General features: G+C 40.6%; 1 protein-coding gene across 1 annotated transcript in view; it reads right to left on the bottom strand.

The window, feature by feature from the left end:
- RGL1 (ral guanine nucleotide dissociation stimulator like 1) overlaps positions 1 to 19,846 on the bottom strand; it is a 109,330-nt gene that overhangs the window by 42,562 nt on the left and 46,922 nt on the right. Inside the window, exons 4-6 of the mRNA XM_058175527.1 lie at positions 12,481 to 12,558; positions 3,606 to 3,800; positions 892 to 907 (exon numbers count right to left, since the gene is read on the bottom strand). Coding sequence (XP_058031510.1) covers positions 892 to 907; positions 3,606 to 3,800; positions 12,481 to 12,558 — 289 coding nt within the window. The remainder of the gene's footprint in view (positions 1 to 891; positions 908 to 3,605; positions 3,801 to 12,480; positions 12,559 to 19,846) is intronic.

The following is a 19,846-nucleotide window of genomic DNA, read 5'->3' as shown; positions in this document are numbered from 1 at the left end:
CCTCCTCTGCCAGGTATTCTTCAAACTGGGCTGCCGTGGTGGGGCCCATTGTCGGACACCAGAGTGTCCGGCAACCCGTGAGTTGCGAATAGGTGGCGCGGGGTTGCGATTACTGCTTGCCGTAGTGGATTTCATGAGTATGATCTCCAACCATTTAGAGAATGCATCAACCACCACTAGGAACGTTTGGCCGTGGAAAGGGCCAGCAAAATCAATGTGGATTCTTGACCAGGGCCCTTGGGGCTTTTCCCATTCCTGACTGGGGCCGTTGGGGTAGAGGTCTGGACTCTTGGCAAGCCTGGCATTTCCCTACCCTCTCAGCAATCTCTGCGTCCATGAGTGGCCACCACACATAGCTTCTAGCTAACCCTTCATCCTTACGATCCCTGGGTGACCCTCGTGGAGGTCCAATACCTTTCCCTTAATTTATCAGGAATTATTACACGATCACCCCATAACAGGCACCCCTTGAGCCGAGAGCTCATCTCGTTTTTAACAAATTCTTTGAACCGTTCGCCCGGCGGCCACCCTCTCTGTACCCAACCGAGTACAGTCCTTAACACAATGTCGGTATGATGCCGAGCCACTTCCTTAGATGTGACTGGGCCAGAGTCAAGAGTCAATAAGTAGGATGGGCGTCCCGGGTGGGGTCTTGATCGCCCCTGGTAGTGGGCATCGGCTTAACGCGTCTGCATGCCCCACTTCTTTTCCTGGTCGATGCTGCAGCTTGTGCGAGTGGCGGCTAAGAATATAGTCCATCGGGTCAAGCGTGGCGAAAGTGCCACAGGCGTTGGGCGGTCGCCAGCCAGTATCCCCAGTAGCGGTCTGTGGTCAGTCACGATTTCAAAATTCCGCCCAAAGACATACTCGTGGAATTTTTTAACCCCTGACACAATGGCTAGTGCTTCTTTGTCTAATTGGCTGTAGTTTCTCTCTGGGGAGGACATCGTTCTAGAATAAAAAGCTATAGGGGCTTCTGTGCCGTTTGGAAGTCTATGGCTGAGCACAGCCCCCACCCCATAAGGGGAGGCATCATGAAACCAACACTAGGGGTAGTGAGTTGTGATATTGGATGAGCAGGCTATCACTTGAGAGCAGGTTCTTTACTGCTTCGAAAGCCCTATTTTCTATCTTTCCCCAAGACCAAACAGTATTTTTTCCTAAGAGCCTATGCAGCGGTTCCGCAACGGTTGCTTTGTTCTTTAAAAAGACTGCATAGAAGTTTACCAACCCCAGGAATGCCTGCAGCTCTGCTTTATTTTTAGGCGCTGGAGCCTTCCTAATTGCCTTGACCTTGCTCTCAGTAGGGTGAATTCCTTTCTTGTCTATCCGGTAGCCCAAGAAATCGACGGATTCGACCCCTATCTGGCATTTGTTTGCCTTGACTTTTAATCCGGCTGTCCGGAAAATCCCCAAAACCTTCCTTAAACGCTCTCCCAATTCCTCCATGTTTTCCCCTGAAATTAGGACGTCATCAAAGTAGGGGACTACCCCTGGGAGCCCCTGCAGTAGTCGTTCCATTAGGTTTTGGAACAACCCTGGTGCCACACTGACCCCAAATTGCAATCGGGTGCACTTGAATGCCCCCCTGTGCGTTACAATCGTTTGGGCTTCGGCTGTGCGGGCGTCTACGGGCAGTTGCTGGTAGGCTTGGGCCAAGTCTAACTTCGCAAAGACTTGCCCTTGCCCCAAAGAGTGCAATAAGTGTTGCACCACGGGAACCGGGTAAGCGCTTTTCTGTAAGGCTTTGTTAAGCGCCGCCTTGTAGTCAGCGCAAATTCTAATTGACCCGTCCGGTTTATTGGGGTGACGATTGGCGTCTCCCACTTTGCGTGATCGACTGGCACCAAAATCCCTGATTTATGAGCTTGTCCAGCTCCTTATCGATTTTTGGTTTTAGGGCAAAGGACTCTCCTCGCCTTAAGCCTAATGGGGCTACCTGGGGTCTAAGTTGAAGGAAATAGGGGTCCCTTGTACTTGCCCAGGCAGTCCTTGAAGACATCTTGAACTCGTTAAAGAGAATGTCTTTCAGGTTACAGTCACTTCTGTAGATGCCAGTCACTCCCATGCCCAGGGCACGAAACCAGTCTAGTCCCAACAGACTGGGCAGAGTTCCTTCGGCGATCGTGATGGGCAGGGTCTTCTTGTGTGGACCGTACTCGACTCGGACGGAGGTGGTCCCTCGAACAGGGATGCGATTCCCTGGTAGTCGTGGACTCGTGGCCGTTGTGCTTGCAGGTGGCGCGACGGACGGCAGCGACTTCGCCAAAGTGTCCCAGGACATGATGGTGATCGCTGATCCGTGTCTACTTCAAGCCGGCACCGTACTCCCTCTATTTTGGCTTGGTGAAGATCTTCTTCTCCACTTTGGTGGGCGGCCTATGACCACAGTTGTTTGATTGGAATCCGCCTTTTTGTTTGAGCCAATCGCGGTCGCCTTGCCGATTCCGCGCTCTGATTGGCCGATTTGAATTTTCGGCGGAAGGTTGGGCGCTCGACAAACTTGAGCTAGGTGCCCTTTCTTCCCACACCGCCGACATGTCGCGTCTTTAAACTTGCAGCGTTGGCGCTGGTGTTGACCCCAGCTTCCGCGTTCGTCTCGGTCCCCTTTGTCGCGTTTCTCGGTGCGGCAGACCCTTCCTCGTCTTCACCATCGGATTCGGTCTGAACCTCCTCCTGGTGCACCGGAGTTGCCTTCGCGCTCGCCTTTTGTGGGACCGGCTTCTGCAGTGTCTCTGCCGCTTGGGAGGACATTTCATGTGCTCTGGCTTCGTCCAGAGCGTTGGCTAGCGTTAGGTTGCTCTTTGCTAGCAGCCGTCGCCGCAAACGGATGTCTTTGACCCCTCGGATGAGTTGCTCGAGGAGCACCTCGTCTAGGTCACGGTATCCGCAGTCCTTGGACGCCGTCTTAGGGCGGCCATGTAGTCACCGATGGATTCGCCTCCATCTGCCTTCGCTCACCGAATTCAAACCGCCGCACGTATTTGGACGGCGTTGGTGCGAAGTGGTTTCTTAGTAAAGTCTGTAAGGTTGGCCACGACACCGACTGCAACGGCGTTGGCTCTGCCAGGGCTTCCGCGATGTCGATGACCTCCGGACCGCAGTGGCTTAAGAAATAAGCCCTTTTTCGGTTGTCTGGAACTCCGTGCAGTTCGTTGGCTTCTAGGAAACTTTCGAAACGGGTCATATACGTTCCCCATTTCTCCTTAGCCGGGTCGAACAGTGCGGGTGGAGTGTAACTGGCCATCTCCGCTTTTCTGCCCTGGATTTGCTGGGTTCGGGTCTATCGTGCTTCAGCTCGGTTCTGGTTCTCCTCAGCCTCGAGATCCCATTATTTGGTAAACTTGCAGTCTGCATTTAAGCTGATAATCATCTCAAAGCAGCATTTTAAATGTTAGGGAATTTGGCAGAAGTGTTTGGCTCCTCACCTTCCTACAGAGAAAAATCAGAAATCTGATTTACCAAGCACACTAAATTAAAAGTTTACAACCCATCTTTCCTTTTTTTTCTCCACCCCACTGTATTCCCACTGATATCACAGCATAATAAATGCTGAAACAGTGCAATCACTGCTTCTTTATAAAAGTGGTTGTTAAAATATTTGCAGAATATCCTTACTGTTGTTTACTTCTTGCTTCTGAAACTGCTCCAAGAGTTGTTGTGCCCTTCTTTCAGGGTCCGAGCCTGGCATGATCCTGGTCAGATAATCCAGCAGTTTCTGCAAACAAAGGAAACGAGGTGGCTCTTGGAAATCTTCCGAGCATTGGTCTAACCAGGCTCTCAGTATTGAAGCTATGGCACTGCAAAACAGAAATGCATCGTATACAGTCAGCTACATCGGTATCATTATATTCCAGGTCATGCAACAAAACCTAAAAAACCAAAGTAGGTGAAAATCAATGGTGCAATAATTCTGAAATCATTCTTAAAGGTAACAATGTGCTGGACTCAACCAACACCTCCGTGTCCTTGTTGAAATCAGTATCAATCAGTAGGGTTTGGTCAAAGGCTTGAGACTCACTCACCAATGCCATTTTGGTGGCTCATATATTCAAAGAGCAATTGATCATCATGGAGTGGATTTGGGAGATCATCCATTAATATGGGGTGAGATGTCATCTCTATGTGATGACAGCCTATTTGTTCTGACACAGCTCCCAAACATGACAAACCCTCTGTAGTTAAATAAATGTTTCCTTCATTAGGAGCACCAGCAACCCCGGCAAAAAGTCTCTCTCACACACACAGTAGGCTAACAAGTCTGTCCAGCAGGGAGATGATAGTTGTCTGCCACACCTATTCCTCTCAGGCCCCCGAGATAGATTGTTCTATCCTCCAGAGCTAGGATGGGGCTTCGGTAGCAGCAGTGGCTCTTCTGTCCCAAGAATCGGCCCATAAATTTCCACTGCTCTCATCTCCTCTGCCTGCGCATCCGTGTGTCAGGCATTGGACCCAACTGTTCCTCCTCTTCCTTATCAGCCACCTCCAGACCTGGAGTTTTTTTGACTCTCCATCTTAGGGCTGATGGAAGGCCCAGGCTCCACTTCTGTCTCTATCTCTGACAGTCACAATCATTCTTCCCCCTCAGAGCTCTCAGGTTGCCTTGAAGCTGGCCCTGACTCCCACACCATCTCATCTCATTCAGGCCACAACATAATTATATAGTGCCAGCTTAAGCCAGGCTGGAAATCCTGAACTGTATCTAGAGGCTTTGAGGAGCTGGATAGGATCAAACAAACTCAAATTGAAATCTATAACCTCCCCACGCCCCCACTTCTTGGAATACCATCTACCCAGAACTACATATTACCACAACCCTGCTTACATTTCCCAAACCAGTTAAAACTTACTTGTTTGAACATGCTTTCAGCCCTTAATTATTTCATGGTGACTTGTCCTGATTTTTGGTTTTTTTTGGTTTGGTTTTTGGATTATATGTTTTATCTTGTTCTTACCTGCCCAGAATCCTGTTAGGATTCAGGCAGGATATAAATATTGCAAACTAAATAAATAAATAATAAGATGTGCTTAGGATAGCCAAGCTGCATTGTGAAACTGATACAAATCAGCTGTCCCCCAAAATTGTTACCCGAAGTAAAGGAATAAGGAAGGTACTTAAAAATCTCCTGCTTCTAGTCTCCCACAAAACTAACTTTTAAACATCACACTTTGTAGTGTTCTGTTCCAATACTGGGCTAAAAAACTCAGCTCTTGCAGAATTTCAGGGCTGAATCACATTCTCAGTATCAAGTGGAGGCTTGCCCTAGATTTCCATCTGTAACTAAGGTCTCTTATGCATACTAGCAAGCAAGTAGAACTGAAGTTGAAAGACTGACTGTTCTTGTTATTCTCTGAAAAAGAAATGCCGAATGAAAACAAAAACCATATAAATCCTGTAGTATTAACTGTTTTAAGCTCAACAGCCCTCACTGTGACGAAATGCACACAGCAAAGAACAGCAGAAAAGTACTAGTGAAACAAGCATCCCATCAACAAATTGTTACTGACATGTGGATGGGAAACACTTCAGTCTTGTTCTCTTTCTCTACAGTGTGCACATTCCAAGCTCAGGCCATTGTGTCTTAGCAAAGCCTTTATATAGCAACCTCCTGATACATTAAAGAATAGCACCTATCAATTTTGGCTAGCCTGGACAAATTCCCATGCTGCTGGGAATACTGGGAACTGTCATCCTGCCCATTTGGATGCCGCAAGGCTGAAGAACATTGTCCAAGGATGTGAATGAGAATCTTAATGCTGTGCCCTAATTCTCATTTATGAATGCAGTATTTTCCACTATGGGTTGCTTCTCCCCAAATTCAACAGCCAGCAAAGTCACTGCTCTGAATTCTAGAAGCTGAAGTCCACATATCTGGAAGTTCCATAATCCGGAAGCATTATCTCAATGTGCTTCAAAATAGAATAGAATAGAATTTTTTTTTTTATTGGCCAAGTGTGATTGGACACATAAGGAATTTGTCTTGGTGCATATGCTCTCAGTGTACATAAAAGAAAAGATACGTTCATCAAGGTACAACATTTACAACACAATTGATGGTCAATATATCAATATAAATCATAAGGATTGCCAGCAACAAGTTATAGTCATACAGTCATAAGTGGAAAGAGATTGGTGATGGGAACTATGAAACGATTAATAGTAGTGCAGATTCAGTAAATAGTCTGACAGTGTTGAGGGAATTATTTGTTTAGCAGAGTGATGGCCTTCGGGAAAAAACTGTTCTTGTGTCTAGTTGTTCTGGTGTGCAGTGCTCTATAGCGTTTTGAGGGTAGGAGTTGAAACAGTTTATGTCCAGGATGCGAGGGATCTGCAAATATTTTCACGGCCCTCTTCTTGATTCGTGCAGTATACAGGTCCTCAATGGAAGGCAGGTTGGTAGCAATTATTTTTTCTGCAGTTCTAATTATCCTCTGAAGTCTGTGTTTTTCTTGTTGGGTTGCAGAACCGAACCAGACAGTTATAGAGGTGCAAATGACAGACTCAATAATTCCTCTGTAGAACTGGATTAGCAGCTCCTTGGGCAGTTTGAACTTACTGAGTTGGTGCAGAAAGAACATTCTTTGTTGTCCTTTTTTAATGATGTTTTAGCTGTCCATTTGAGATCTTGCGATATGATAGAACCCAGAAATTTGAAGGTTTCTACTGTTGATACTGTGTTGTCAAGTATTGTGAGAGGTGGAAATATGGAAGGGTTTCTCCTAAAGTCTACCACCATTTCTACGGTTTTGAGTTTAGCAACAAAGTAAATTTAGTAACAAAGAATTCTGACAGCCCTTCCACAAATAACAATAATTTGGTTTAGCATTAGTGAAAGGAATATGCAGAACTGGTAAAAAAGATTATAGCTTTTAAACAAAACTTTGATGAAAGTTTTGGAGAAAGGAACTTGATTCATAGTGTACAAATTTTCATCAACAGAGGTTTATTTTATTTATGTATTTATTTTATTAATCAAATTTATATAGCCGCCCATCTCACCAAAAGCGACTCTGAATGATGAATAACAATCAGATAAAAACAATAAAAACAAAATTTAAAAAACTTATTAATAAATATCATAGAAGTAAAAATACAAATCATAGCATCTCAACAATGGAGCCATCTGTGCAAGTCTCCGGTTGCCTGACAACATAGCTATGACTTGAGGCTGCACGGAATATCTAAAGGAACCTAATCTAATTTGGAGGTAAGAATGTTCTATAATGGAGTGCCTAGGACCCACCTAATGAAAGTCTCTAGCTGATGTACCTGCAACATAGCTACCCTGAAGATCTAGTAGGATGTGCTGATGTAGTCAGGGAGAGGCAGTCCCTCAGATAACTAGTACCATGCCAAGAAGGACTGAAAGATTAAAACCTTGAATTGGACCTGGAAGCAAACTGGCAGCTAATGTAGCTCACTCTGCTGCATTCTGTACCAACTGAAGCTTCAGGATACTCTTCAAGGGCAGCCCCATGTAAAGCACACTGCAATTGGCCAGGGAATGAGTGTCTACTTACATAACTATTTATAGCCTTAAATTTAATACTTACAGTATTAGGTATGTTTAATCCCGTCTCAAAAATCTGCAAAACCTATTTTGGGGAACGGTATGAATGTTGCATGAAATTGAATTTCTGTACTCTTTCCTAACGTCTCTTTAAATCAATATGGCTGTATCTTTTATAGAGCAGGCTTTCCTTTTTAAAGGGGCTGTCAGCTGGAAGACCTGTCTCATCTAAGTTGTACTTAAAGGCAGAAAAGCCATAAAAATGGGCAACAGGAGCTTAGATGTTATCTACCAACAGTTAACAAAGCAAAAGCTCGGCATTTACAATGATCCCCCAGTCATTGTTTTTCTCATGGCTTTATATAGTCTGAGTCTATATAGGCAAACTTTCCAGGTATAAATCTGCAAACAATTATTTGAATTAATCGTAGAAATCACTGTAACAAAAATGTATGTGAACTTTTTTTTCAGAAATGTGTAAGTGACGACTCTATTCAGAAAGTGATAGTCTTTCTCTGGAAGATAAGATTGCAGCTAACTCAGTGGAGTAGGCGTGTTATCAGTTCCACGGACAGTACAAGCATGTCAGTCCGGAGCAAACAATATACTTTAGCGTTTGGAAGATGTGAAGTTTCTCCCTTTGTATTCCACTCAGAATGTGGGTATTATTAAGGATAAGACACATGGCTGCACTCTTAGTAGAGTTCAAAGTTACAGTAAGCTCCGAGTTTCCCTACAAACTCATGTCAATCAACACGGAGGCAATAAAACAAGCTATGCAGACTGCCCTTATAATTTACTGGCCTCCCATCAGCTGACTGTTTAATCAGCACATTAGGGAGGAAAGCTTTCCGGAAAAGCCTGGATCGAAGGCCAAACCTTGTAGCAGCCTCTATGTTTAATGTCCCTGAAAAGTAACTCCCTGTTTCTGCCAGCTGAAAATACAGACAGAGCTAGTTTCCAAGATCTTAAACAGAAAATTAACCAAATGAAATCTTTCCTTCTTGGTGAGAACTTTTTAATTTTTTTTAACACTTTACCTTCTATTTCTTGAAAAAATGATCTGGAATCATGGTTATATTTTCGGAAAACTGTGCTTTTTAAGTGGAAAGGTAAAATCTTTCACCAGCTCCTCTGTAATCCAAGTCTATACAGATATAAAAAAAACAATCCAGGCCAGGAGAGGTAAAACCTAAGATTTAGAAGCTTGGAGCTCAACTATTAGCAACCTAGATTTTGTTGGATTTAAATGAGACCAAAAAAATACAATCATCCATTTGGCAGACATGTTTATCAGGGCTAAACTGGTCAATGAAAACATGGTCAAACTGTGACATATTAAAAGCTGCCCATAATGGCACTCACTGAATAAAACGAAAAACCATCACATCATCTTATTCATTGCAATTTTGCAGAATATATAAAAAGTTACTAAAGTGAATCCTACATTCGTCCCTACAACAAAAAATATTCTGCAAGGAGTTAGCCCAAAATGTAGCCCCCACACACACACAAAAATTGAAAACACATTTAGGCTCCTGAGATGAAAGGATGCATGTTATAATAGGTCTATATAATTTCGTAATATTGGCATTTATGTGGACTGTACTAAACCACTATGATCTCACTCCTCTCTTTCCCATTGTGTAAGTAATTTGGCTTGTTTTGGAACCTTCCCCAATTTTCCAGTTCTCTTAATTGTCACTATTTAGCCTTTTTTCTCCTTAGGTCAGCCTCAGTGGGGTTTTTTGTTGTTATTTTACCCTTTACTAGAATGAACGTTGATTGTACTCAACACAAACAAAACTTAAAACAGCTCTCACTGTGGATTTCCCAGGCAGTAAAAGAAGTCTTTCGCATTCATTCAGAAGTTGCTTCAACTAACTCCATTCTTTTGATGCAATTATTTATATAACAGTGAAAGAGGACACCTTGCTTTACCCAAGGAATAATTAACAGGAGACAAAGGCAACGAAATCCTGACCACGAAGAAGTACTAACTGGAAAATGCACCATTAAAAGCAAAACCAAAGGGAATGATATTTTAAAAAAAAAACAGTGATCCTGCAATTTTACCATCAAAGATTCTAGTATTTGATAAATTAATTACAACATCTAAAAGCTAATTTCCTAGCTCTCTTTTTTTAAAAAATAGTTATTTATACCATCATTTGCCTAGATAATCCTGGGTCTTTAAAAAAATATATATTTATGTTGATGTTTGCATACCGCAACTGGTGGCCAGAGAAGTGCAAAAAGTTAACATATATTTTCAAAGTTAAAATTTAAATCATTTCCCAAAGGAGGGCAATTGTAGGAGACAAGGAGGAGGGAATTCAATATCCACTATGTCTCGGAGAAGGAAAAATAGATATCTACAATAATCCAGTTCAATTTTATAGCTGGGTTTTAAAAATTATACAAGGATCAAGAGACTTGCCCAATACCAGAAGGAAATCAATGGCATAGGCTAAAGCCAAGCCAAGCCAGTTTATCTCTCCACCATATTATGCCAAAGTCCCTTTGGCATATCTGAGATGGCTTAAATTATTTTATGAGCTACAATGAGTACTTCATGACAAAAGGGCAGAGGGAGAGAATAATGCAGGGACTATTTTCTGCCAGGCATTGAAAAATCAGAAAGTCTAACCCAAAAAAGACATTGTGTCAATGCCAAGGCAGGACATTTCTCAAGACCTGAAAGGTTAATAAATTAGCTCAGAGTCATGCTACTTTTTCTGAAGGGACAAAAGAATCAGACTATGGGCCTTTTCAGATGCTGGAACAGGAACCTCAAGTTTCTGTTTATTGTAAGAAGTTTAAGTTTTATAGGCAGTACACAGTTGTTCTGAGATTGGTGCTCGGAAACTTGGATTGGTTAAAAAGTATTCTCAGCAATGAAACTCACTGAATTATTTCTCCCTCAATCATACTAAATTCATAGGGTTATAGACGAAAATTGAACAAGCACAAGTCTTTTCTCTTGATTTTCCTAAAGAAAGAGAGTGGCTTACTCTGGGATGAACTTCTGAAAATAGCAATCTGTTTCATCAGACGCATGAATGTGGGCTGGAGTGCTAGGAGATATACAGTATGTGCCACTTATGTTACACTATTAACTTGTGAAGTGAATAAAATTGACTGGAACATAATATGAGGTAAGAAAGGAGCATCATACATACTGAGAGTGATTTTAGAAATTACAGTATTGCAGAGAAAGCAGAACATCAAGGAAACTTACATTTTGCATATGTCCAGACCATCATTAGCATTCATATCCTGTCAGGTTTACAGATTGTCCCTATTTCAGAGAAGTAATCACTCATACATTGAAACATGCATATTTGGGAGGAAGAGGAAAAGCTAAAGTTGTTTCATGCATGATGACCCATAATACCACGTGTGTTCTATTTAACAGATCGGTGAAGATGGAACCGCAACTTGGGCGTCCTCTTGGATGGACGGCTGTCCTTTGATGAACATCTGGCGGCCGTCTCCAGGAGGGCCTTTTACCAAGTTCGCTTGGTCCGCCAGTTGCGTCCCTTCCTTGACCGGGATGCCTTATGCACAGTCACTCACGCTCTGGTTACGTCTCGGTTGGATTATTGCAATGCTCTCTACATGGGGCTGCCCTTGAGGTGCACCCGGAGGCTACAGTTAGTCCAGAATGCGGCTCGTGCCTCCCATGTAACATCGCTGCTCCGCAGTCTGCACTGGCTTCCTGTGGTCTTTCGGGTGCGCTTCAAGATTTTGGTTACCACCTTTAAAGCGCTCCATGGCTTAGGACCCGGGTACTTACGAGACCGCCTGCTGTTACCTTATGCCTCCCACCGACCGGTACGCTCTCACAGAGAAGGTCTCCTCAGGGTGCCGTCCGCCAAACAATGTCGGCTGGCGGCCCCCAGGAGTAGGGCCTTCTCTGTGGGAGCAGCGACGCTCTGGAATGAACTTCCCCCTGGCCTACGCCAAGTGCCTGATCTTCGGACCTTTCGCCGTGAGCTAAAAACATACTTATTTATTCAAGCTGGACTGGCATAATGGTTTTTTAATATTTTAATTGGGTTTTATTGTTGTGGGGTTTAAAATTTTTTAAAATTTAAAATTTAAATTTTTAAACATTGGCCTTTTTGTAATATGTTTTATTTTAAATTTTGATTTTAATTGTATATATATTGTGTTTTATTTAGGCTGTACACCGCCCTGAGTCCTTCGGGAGAAGGGCGGTATAAAAGTTTGATAAATAAATAAATAAATAAATAAATAAATAAATAAATAAATAAATAAATAAATAAATAAATAAATAAATAAATAAACCACTCTTAGTAACAGTGACTCTGAAATTATGCTTAATTGTCCTCTCGATGATTGCCTGTGCAACACACCCAACTATAGGGAAAGAGTCCTTATACATTTTAAAACTAGAAATGTTCTCTATTTCAACCTGATATCCTTTCTATAGGGCTGATAGTTAAAAACAGCTTGATTTTGTCATAAATATAATAACTGTGTTTCAGTGAAATTTTGCACTGAGATGACTAAAATCCTTCAAGCACAATGCTGAAATCATTCACATATTAAATCAAACATAAAGTTTAAGATAAATGTTAGCTAAGTAAATGTACAGAATAGAATAAAGTTATGGCTATTGTAATAGTCATATTTAAGTCCTTCATTTCAATTGGAGATGCTGAAGCATGTATTTCCTAATCTATTTATCAGCATTCATTTGGTTGGATAATGCCCATTATTTTATCTACTAATTCTAGTTTCTATGTTTGGCTTTATTTTGACTGCTAATTTCTCATCTTCCTAAGAGGTTGATCTTTCATAGAGTTGTGACAAAGTTCCTACATTCCTTTGTGTAATAAACTGATTTGTGTATAATTTCCAGATGAATACTGACCACATCCTTTTCTCGGTATTCAACCTTGGCTGTGATTCTTGCTGTTCAGAGAAATGCAACACTTACTTCCTGAGTACTGTTTTGGTCTCTGTATTGTTCTGGCTCCCATCTTCTTCACAGTTTGAGATCTCCAGATTTCCATATCTAAAGGCAAAAGAATTATAGGAATATCAGGCAGTGAATAAAAATAAAACGGGGAAAGCCATGTCAAAGGATTTAGATATTAGGAAGTGCTTTGAACTCAGTACTTAATTTGTAGCAGAGAAGTTAACACAACTTCCGGAATTTGGTCTTTTCTCCTTGTTCATCCTACACCATATGCTTCCTGGGCCTCATTACATCCTTAGCTTTAAGAAATAGGAGAAACAGCATTCAATTGATGTACAGCTCTTAAGGATACAGCAGCCTTGTCTTCCTTGATCTGACAATTTCCAGATGTTTTGGATTCCAACCCCATTACCCACGCTTAGCAGGGAAATGTGGCTAACTCTTATCTGTCAATCCTACAAACTACTTTTTCCTTTCCACTTTCTTCCAGTAGTGAACATCTAATCCTTATGTCAGTCTTCTTCTACCTGGTACCCTCCAAATGTTTTTAAAACAACTCTTGGAATTCCCCGTGAGCACAGCTATTATTAACTATCTATTAGCTAATCTTTTTTTTAGCTTCTTAAGCCAGCCTTCTTCTGTCTAATAAAGAGATTTTGCCACAGTTCCTTTTCTCAGTGTGCATCCAAAATATAAATTGTCTTGGATCCTTGTTTAACATAGCCAATGCCTGAATCAGCTTCCTTAACTCTCCTGTCTCTCCTCGGCATAAACAAACAGCCCACCCGAGTTTGTAAGTCTTTTTCTTGAAAGTCCTTTTTTCATTAAGTTCTTAGCACTTTCCCATTTTTTCTAAAAGATTTTCTTCTTAGAATCCTGGTTCCAAGTCCAGAAGTTCATTCTAGGAGAAGATTTTTTTCGCTTTATACTTTACCTTAACTTTTCCCATTACCACATCTCTATCCTCAACCAAACTCATATATCTTCTTCTAGGCTTGTGTGAGTTTTTAATTGTAAGAACTGATTGAGAACATCTAAACAAATTTACTTCCAGAGCAACTGAAACGTTAAATAACAGATAAAATTCTATCCTGAAATAAGCTAGAAAAGTAAATGTAAGTAGAGTTCGAATGTTAGGATTTTAATAGTACAATAATGAACCTATGTTATATCCCATTTATATAGTCATTATTTTTCTTATGATCAAATATTAGAAAATAAAGAGAATGGCACAAATGGATACTCCGGGGAGGTGGGGAGTCATACCTCCATACTGCATTTATTTATACAGCTAAACCTTCTTTATTCCAAAGGATACAGGCATATATCAGTTTTAAAGTGAAATAAAATCTAATAGAAATATGTACAAAGTAAAATCCTGATTCAGAATGAACTTTTAAAAGCCAAGTGATCCACCATGATAAGAACAAAAATTGAAAACTTGCTAAATCCATTCTCATACATAATGTATTTGAAATTACATGATAGGAGAAGGGATAAACTTGCTGTCTGTTTCCACCAATGCTGAATTTGAACAATAATACCAATAATGTTCATATTTTTCACAGTAAATGGCATTTTATTGTCCTTATGCAGTGTCCCTATGAATCTGATTTTAGCATATCCTCTCCTGATGATGTGATCTACATTTTGCATGTAGTACAAAGAAGACTTAAAAAAAGAAAATGATATCCTTTGCTTTTACCACTAAGACATAGTGGGAATATCATGTTTCACCACTTCTGTACATGACACAGAGAATGCAATATGCAGCCAGAAATGTAATGCTTTCAAAACTGAACAATGAAAATATACAGAACATTGATTTTATGAAGGATTGCTGGGATCTGACTGCAGATTCCTGTTAGACAGCCTTTGCCAAGGATATACGCAATAAAATACCAAGTCTGCTACATTGTGGGTGAACACTTAATAAAAGGCTTGTGATGGAAAAGATGCATCCAAATTACTTCAGGATAAAGTGAAAAGAGATAGTACTTGAGAAGTAGTGCAATTCTGGATGCATATCCATCAGTGCCTATTTCAACATTTAAATTTAGTTCAGGTCAATTTCAGAAGCATAAATCAGCTTTACACAACATTTAATGGCTGGCTTCTCTAGTAGTAGGAACATAATTGCCACCTCTTAATGGAGCAATTTTGATTTCAGGAATACATAAATTTCAAATCTTTAGAAATGTGCAGATGGCTTATGATCCTTTCAGAAATACCTTTTAGAAAATGGAAAGCTTAGTCTGAAGCACTGGGAAGAAAGGACTGCTAACTGGATTAATATTTCAGCCTCTATCAATGTCATTGTAAGTACATCTTACAATGTGTTTTTGAGAACACTCAAGGCTATGGTATATAGGATGACTCTTTTAAATAATAAAAAACTCTGTACAGCAATCCAAAATATTAATATTAATATGTACACATGCACACTGTACACATTCATATTTTCCTCTAATGCCTATTACATGCAATAAAGCCTAATTTTTGAAATAATTTTTAAGAGCAGGTTCAGTTTTATATGTAGAGAAAAAAGCAGGCCTTTATCAGGACATTTTTGCTAATGGAAGGGATGATCAATGTATATATATCAATGTATAAATATAAAATTTTTAAAAACACATTATAAGTCTGATATATTTAACAAAACACACACACACATTCATATAAATGTCTACTCTGAAATCAATCCATTGAGTCTTGAATAACCCCATGAGATGCAACAAAAATCATTTACAGATTAATGAATGTAAGACTGTAACCTTCCATTTATTAAAATTTAATCAAATTATAAATGCCAGATGCCTAAATGCCGCTCAAAATCCTAGACCTATTATGACTACTCAGAAGTGATGCTTATACACGTAAAGTTGTTTTGCCTCCCAGAAATGTAAAACTATAAACTTCATAAGTGCTGCAATAATACTTAATACAGCTATGTGATAAGTAACCAAGAAGCCTCAGAAAAAATGGGAAGGATGAAATAACCTTATTCTGTTTTCTTCCTACAGCAGAAGAGAACCAGTTCAGTTTAGTAGTTAAGGAATCAGACTAAAAACTAAGAGAGTAGTTTCAAGGAGACTACAAGATCTGGCTGAATGTCATTCTTTCTCACCCCAGCTTACCTCACAGAGTTGCTGTTGTGGGGAAAATAGGAGGAGGGAGAATTAGAGAAGTCTGCTATCTTGAGTTTATAGTACTGAAGGTGGCACATAAGCAGCAATCCCATCTAATCCTTATGGTTTCAGTCTAGCTGTTTGTGGAAAAGCAACCCCAAAAGCAATTAAGACTCTCAGACAACACTATCAATCACTCAATCAATCAATCAAAATAGGGAACTACTGGAAGGAACTGTTGGAAGGGACTATTGTGACCCAGGCCCAAGTAGGTAGTAGGAAACTCAGTCAGTGAAAAAACAAACAAACTTTATTCGAATAGCTGAGAATTACTTCATTCCCAGCGTAGTTCAACTAAATTAAAGCAAATTCCTCCCAACACAAATTCCTCAGTCCTATTACAAACCTTGATCCAATTAGGCAAACTGCCAAAGGCCTTTCTTGGCAAACGTTCAGAAGTCACTGATACAAAAATAAATGCAAGAAGACGAAGTACCAACGTTTTCCGGCAAAGCCCAAACGCCCTTGCTGGTCTGTTTTAATCCTTATGGGAGGGACCAATCATCTCTTGGCGCTACTCCCCAGTCGTCCTCTTTGCTTGAGCTGCTCTTGCCTTCTCATGCGTGCATTAGGAACAGGCTCTTCCTGTTCCTCTGCCTCACTACTATCAGTTTCTGGAGGCTCTGGTGTCCGCACCTCACTCCCCAATGGCCCTGGCCCCACCTCAGCCTCATCGCTGTCCGACTCCATTGCCAGCTCTGCAGGCTGCTGGCGGACCACAACAGGGGCCTTGGAGACCCCCTGCTGAAGCAGAAGATCCTGTAACATTTCAGACTAGTGACTGTCCAGTCCTCCAGTGATGAACCCCCCATAACTTCTGATGGCAAGTTGTTCCATGGGTTATTTGTTCTCACTGTTAGGAAGTTTCTCCTTAATTCCAGGTTGCTTCTCTCCTTAGTTAGTTTTTATCCATTGTTTCTTGTCCTGGCCTCTGGTGCTTTGGAAAATAAGTTGATCCCCTATATACCCCCACCCTAGAGTCTCAGATGATACCACACTCAAGATCTAGATGGACACAGCCTTGAGAGATGCATCCCGCAAATGGACTCTAAGACAGGGGTCGGTTGGAGTTAAAGTTAAAGTTGGAGACCCCAGCAAATCCTGGGAGTTGAAGTCCTCCAGGCTTAAAGTTGCCAAGGTTGGAGACCCCTGCTCTAAGACACTGGCTCACACTTACTGTTGGCTGCAGAATCCTGCAGTCATGTGATCATATTTTGCCATTTTCTGATGAAAATGCCAATTTATCAAACTGGATTTGGACTTATGGCCATATTATTCAATTAACAACCATGGTGAGTCACTTAGCAACTATCATAAAAATGGTTGTAAATCAAGTCCAGTTATATGATGACTACAGAGACCAAAATTCTGGGTTCAATTGTGTTTGTAAACTGGTGGCTACCTGTATACATTTCATCCATGTGGTATCATCAGACAACCAAAAAAACCCCTATCTCTTCAACCTGATTTTTCATATATCTTTTTCTATTTATGTGGTTTTTTTTCAAAAGGAAGATGAATACTGTAGTAAATTTTAACTTTTGACAAGAATCCTGTAACTTAAGAACTGAAATAACTATAAGAACTTGCAATATTTAAAACTGAAAACATGTTTATAAGTTTTATATGAGAGTCTGTTTGGTGTATTTGTTAAGGCATCAGGCTAGAAACTGGGAGAGTGTGAATTTTAGTCCCACCTTGGGCACTAAACTGTGTGGCCTTGGGCCAATCACTTTCAACCCTAGGAATCATGCAATAGCAAACCACTTGCCAAAATCTTGTCAAGAGAAGTGCAGTGATATGTTCAGGCAGTTGCCAGGACTCAAAGGCTACCCATCCTCCCCAAAAACACTTTCATGGATATACATCAGCCAAAAGAAGTGAACTCAAATTTAACTACATAAATCTAGAAAAGGAAACATTATGAATAAGAAATATGCTGAGAACAGATTCTAACAATGGATAAATGGATTTCCTTTCCTTTCCTTTCCTTTCCTTTCCTCTTTCCCTTTCCCTTTCCTTTCTCCTTTCCTTTTTCTTTCCTCATCTCAAATTCATGACTGGACAGTAAATGTTTTAAAACATAAAATATCGGGGGGGTGGGGGATAGCAGAAAAACAATAAACATAGAAACAGCAGCTGGAATAAAAACAGACTTATAACAAGCAAATTTTGACTGAAAAGACCCTCTCCTTCCCCTTTTCCCAGCTGCAGCCACCCCCGTTTTCTTTTGTTTGAAAGCCCACCATTCCCATCTGTGTTCTGTTGAACACAGAATGTTGTCAACAAAAACATCCAATTATATTTTAGTGTTTACCTGATTTTCATATATTTTCTCTCTCGAGTTACTGGATAGCCTGCCTATAAATCTCTTCATTTGCTGTAGCTTATTTTAAATATTACATATATCTTGATCCTTTTATTGCCCATCTTTTCTCCCCTTTTCTTCTCTTTGTAGTGGTTCTTATTTTCCAGCAGGAAATAAAACTTCCCGATATTGTCTGGTTGTAGTTATTTTATATTTGCTGTCTTTATTATGCTTCTCTCTTTCTCTCTAAATCCCAGTGGGGTTTTTGTTTGTTTGTTTGTGCTTGTATCTTCATGTTCCTTACTGCTGAAATCCCCTATTTCCTGAGATCAAAACCTCATCAAATTCTGCTGTTTAATACTGTAAAAAAATAAGGCAAAGTACACTACTTGAAGATAGTGTAAAAATAATGTACTGAGTTATTATTGCTACTATGGTATATTTCTAGAAATAATCACTTTGGCAGTTGTTTAAATCTAAGTCAAGTCGTATCAATCAAATCCAACTTTATTACAGTCACAGAAATCTCATTTACCTGGATTTCACTTCAGTTGCTGTGTCAAACATAAGCACATATGATCTCAATGCATCTTCAATGAAAATGTCCCACCCACCCACAACCACCAAATTAAGAAAAGGTCTACATTTAATGTTTTTAAATTCTTATTTCTCATATAGAATGTTGCAGTAGGGAAGGCAAGGATGCAAAATAATTTGAGCCACCCTTTTTCTGTTTGTTTTTTCAGCTTACATCAGCATTTTCATATGCATCCTGCTTCAAAATGATAAGATTAATTAGAAATTTGGGGGGAAGGAGCAAAAAATGTGAGGCCTCCTGTGCATTTTCCATGCTGATTTCATCATATATGCATTGCAATTGTAGCATCCAAACTGAGAGTTTAATAGAGGGAACAGAAGCTTGCTTCATAAATCTGTATTTTTTTCAGCCAATTTTCCCCCCAAAGTGACTGTTGAAGTTGATTATTACTTAAGGTGGGGGGGCGGGGCAGGGGAAAAGAGATATTTAAATATATCAACAACACAAAAAAACAAAATAGAGCAAAGAACTAAAAATCAGAAAGCTTTTGAGGAGTGGTTTATAAATGACAGAGCAAGGAAATCTCTCTCTCCAAAATTACCTGACATATGAGCTGTTTGTTGCAGTCAAGGCCTGCATGGGCTAACTCATCCACAACTCAAGGCCCGAGATCACAGCAGGATTCTATCCACATAATAACATAATAAAGAGTAATAATAGTAACAATATCTATCACTTTTTCTGGTATGTCATGTCTTCACTATTTTATAAATGCAGGTAATCCTTATTTGGCGACGTTACCATGGTGATTAAAAAAAGCAACTTTATGTCCAATCCTCCTGTTTACAACCTTCACAGGTCTATTAAGCAAAGGAAATCATATCATAAGCACAGTTGAGATTTCACTTAGTGATCACTTCACTTAACAACTGAGTTGCTGGTTCCAACTGTGGTTGTTAAACCAGGACTATCTGTAATAGTAATATTCATAAACTACCTGTGTAATTTTCCTGACTAAAGAATAAGATTAAAATTCATGAAATCTGTCGTGTCCCACTCCTCCGCTGACAGCCGGGTCAGGGAAATCCGAATCAGGCTTGCCTCTGCAGCTCTGCCCAAAGTCCTAGCAAAGTCCTCAGAGCAGGCAGGAGACCAGTAAGTGACTTCAGCAAGATAAGTTCGACTTTTGCCTGACTCAGAGACTGCCAGAAAGTAGATCCTTTATATAGGCCATGGGGTGTGGCTCCATGACTCAGCACTCATTAAGGCCTGCCCCTCCCTTCCTTCTGTTGCCTCCGCCTATCCAATCTTCTGATGCGAGGGTCACACCAATCAGCTGTTGGTAATAAA

The sequence above is a fragment of the Ahaetulla prasina genome, chromosome 3 (assembly GCF_028640845.1).
Source record: "Ahaetulla prasina isolate Xishuangbanna chromosome 3, ASM2864084v1, whole genome shotgun sequence".
In the NCBI taxonomy this organism is placed as follows: Eukaryota; Metazoa; Chordata; class Lepidosauria; order Squamata; family Colubridae; genus Ahaetulla; species Ahaetulla prasina.
Note: the sequence above shows the minus strand (reverse complement) of the source record. Positions and strands in the feature narration are given on the sequence as shown.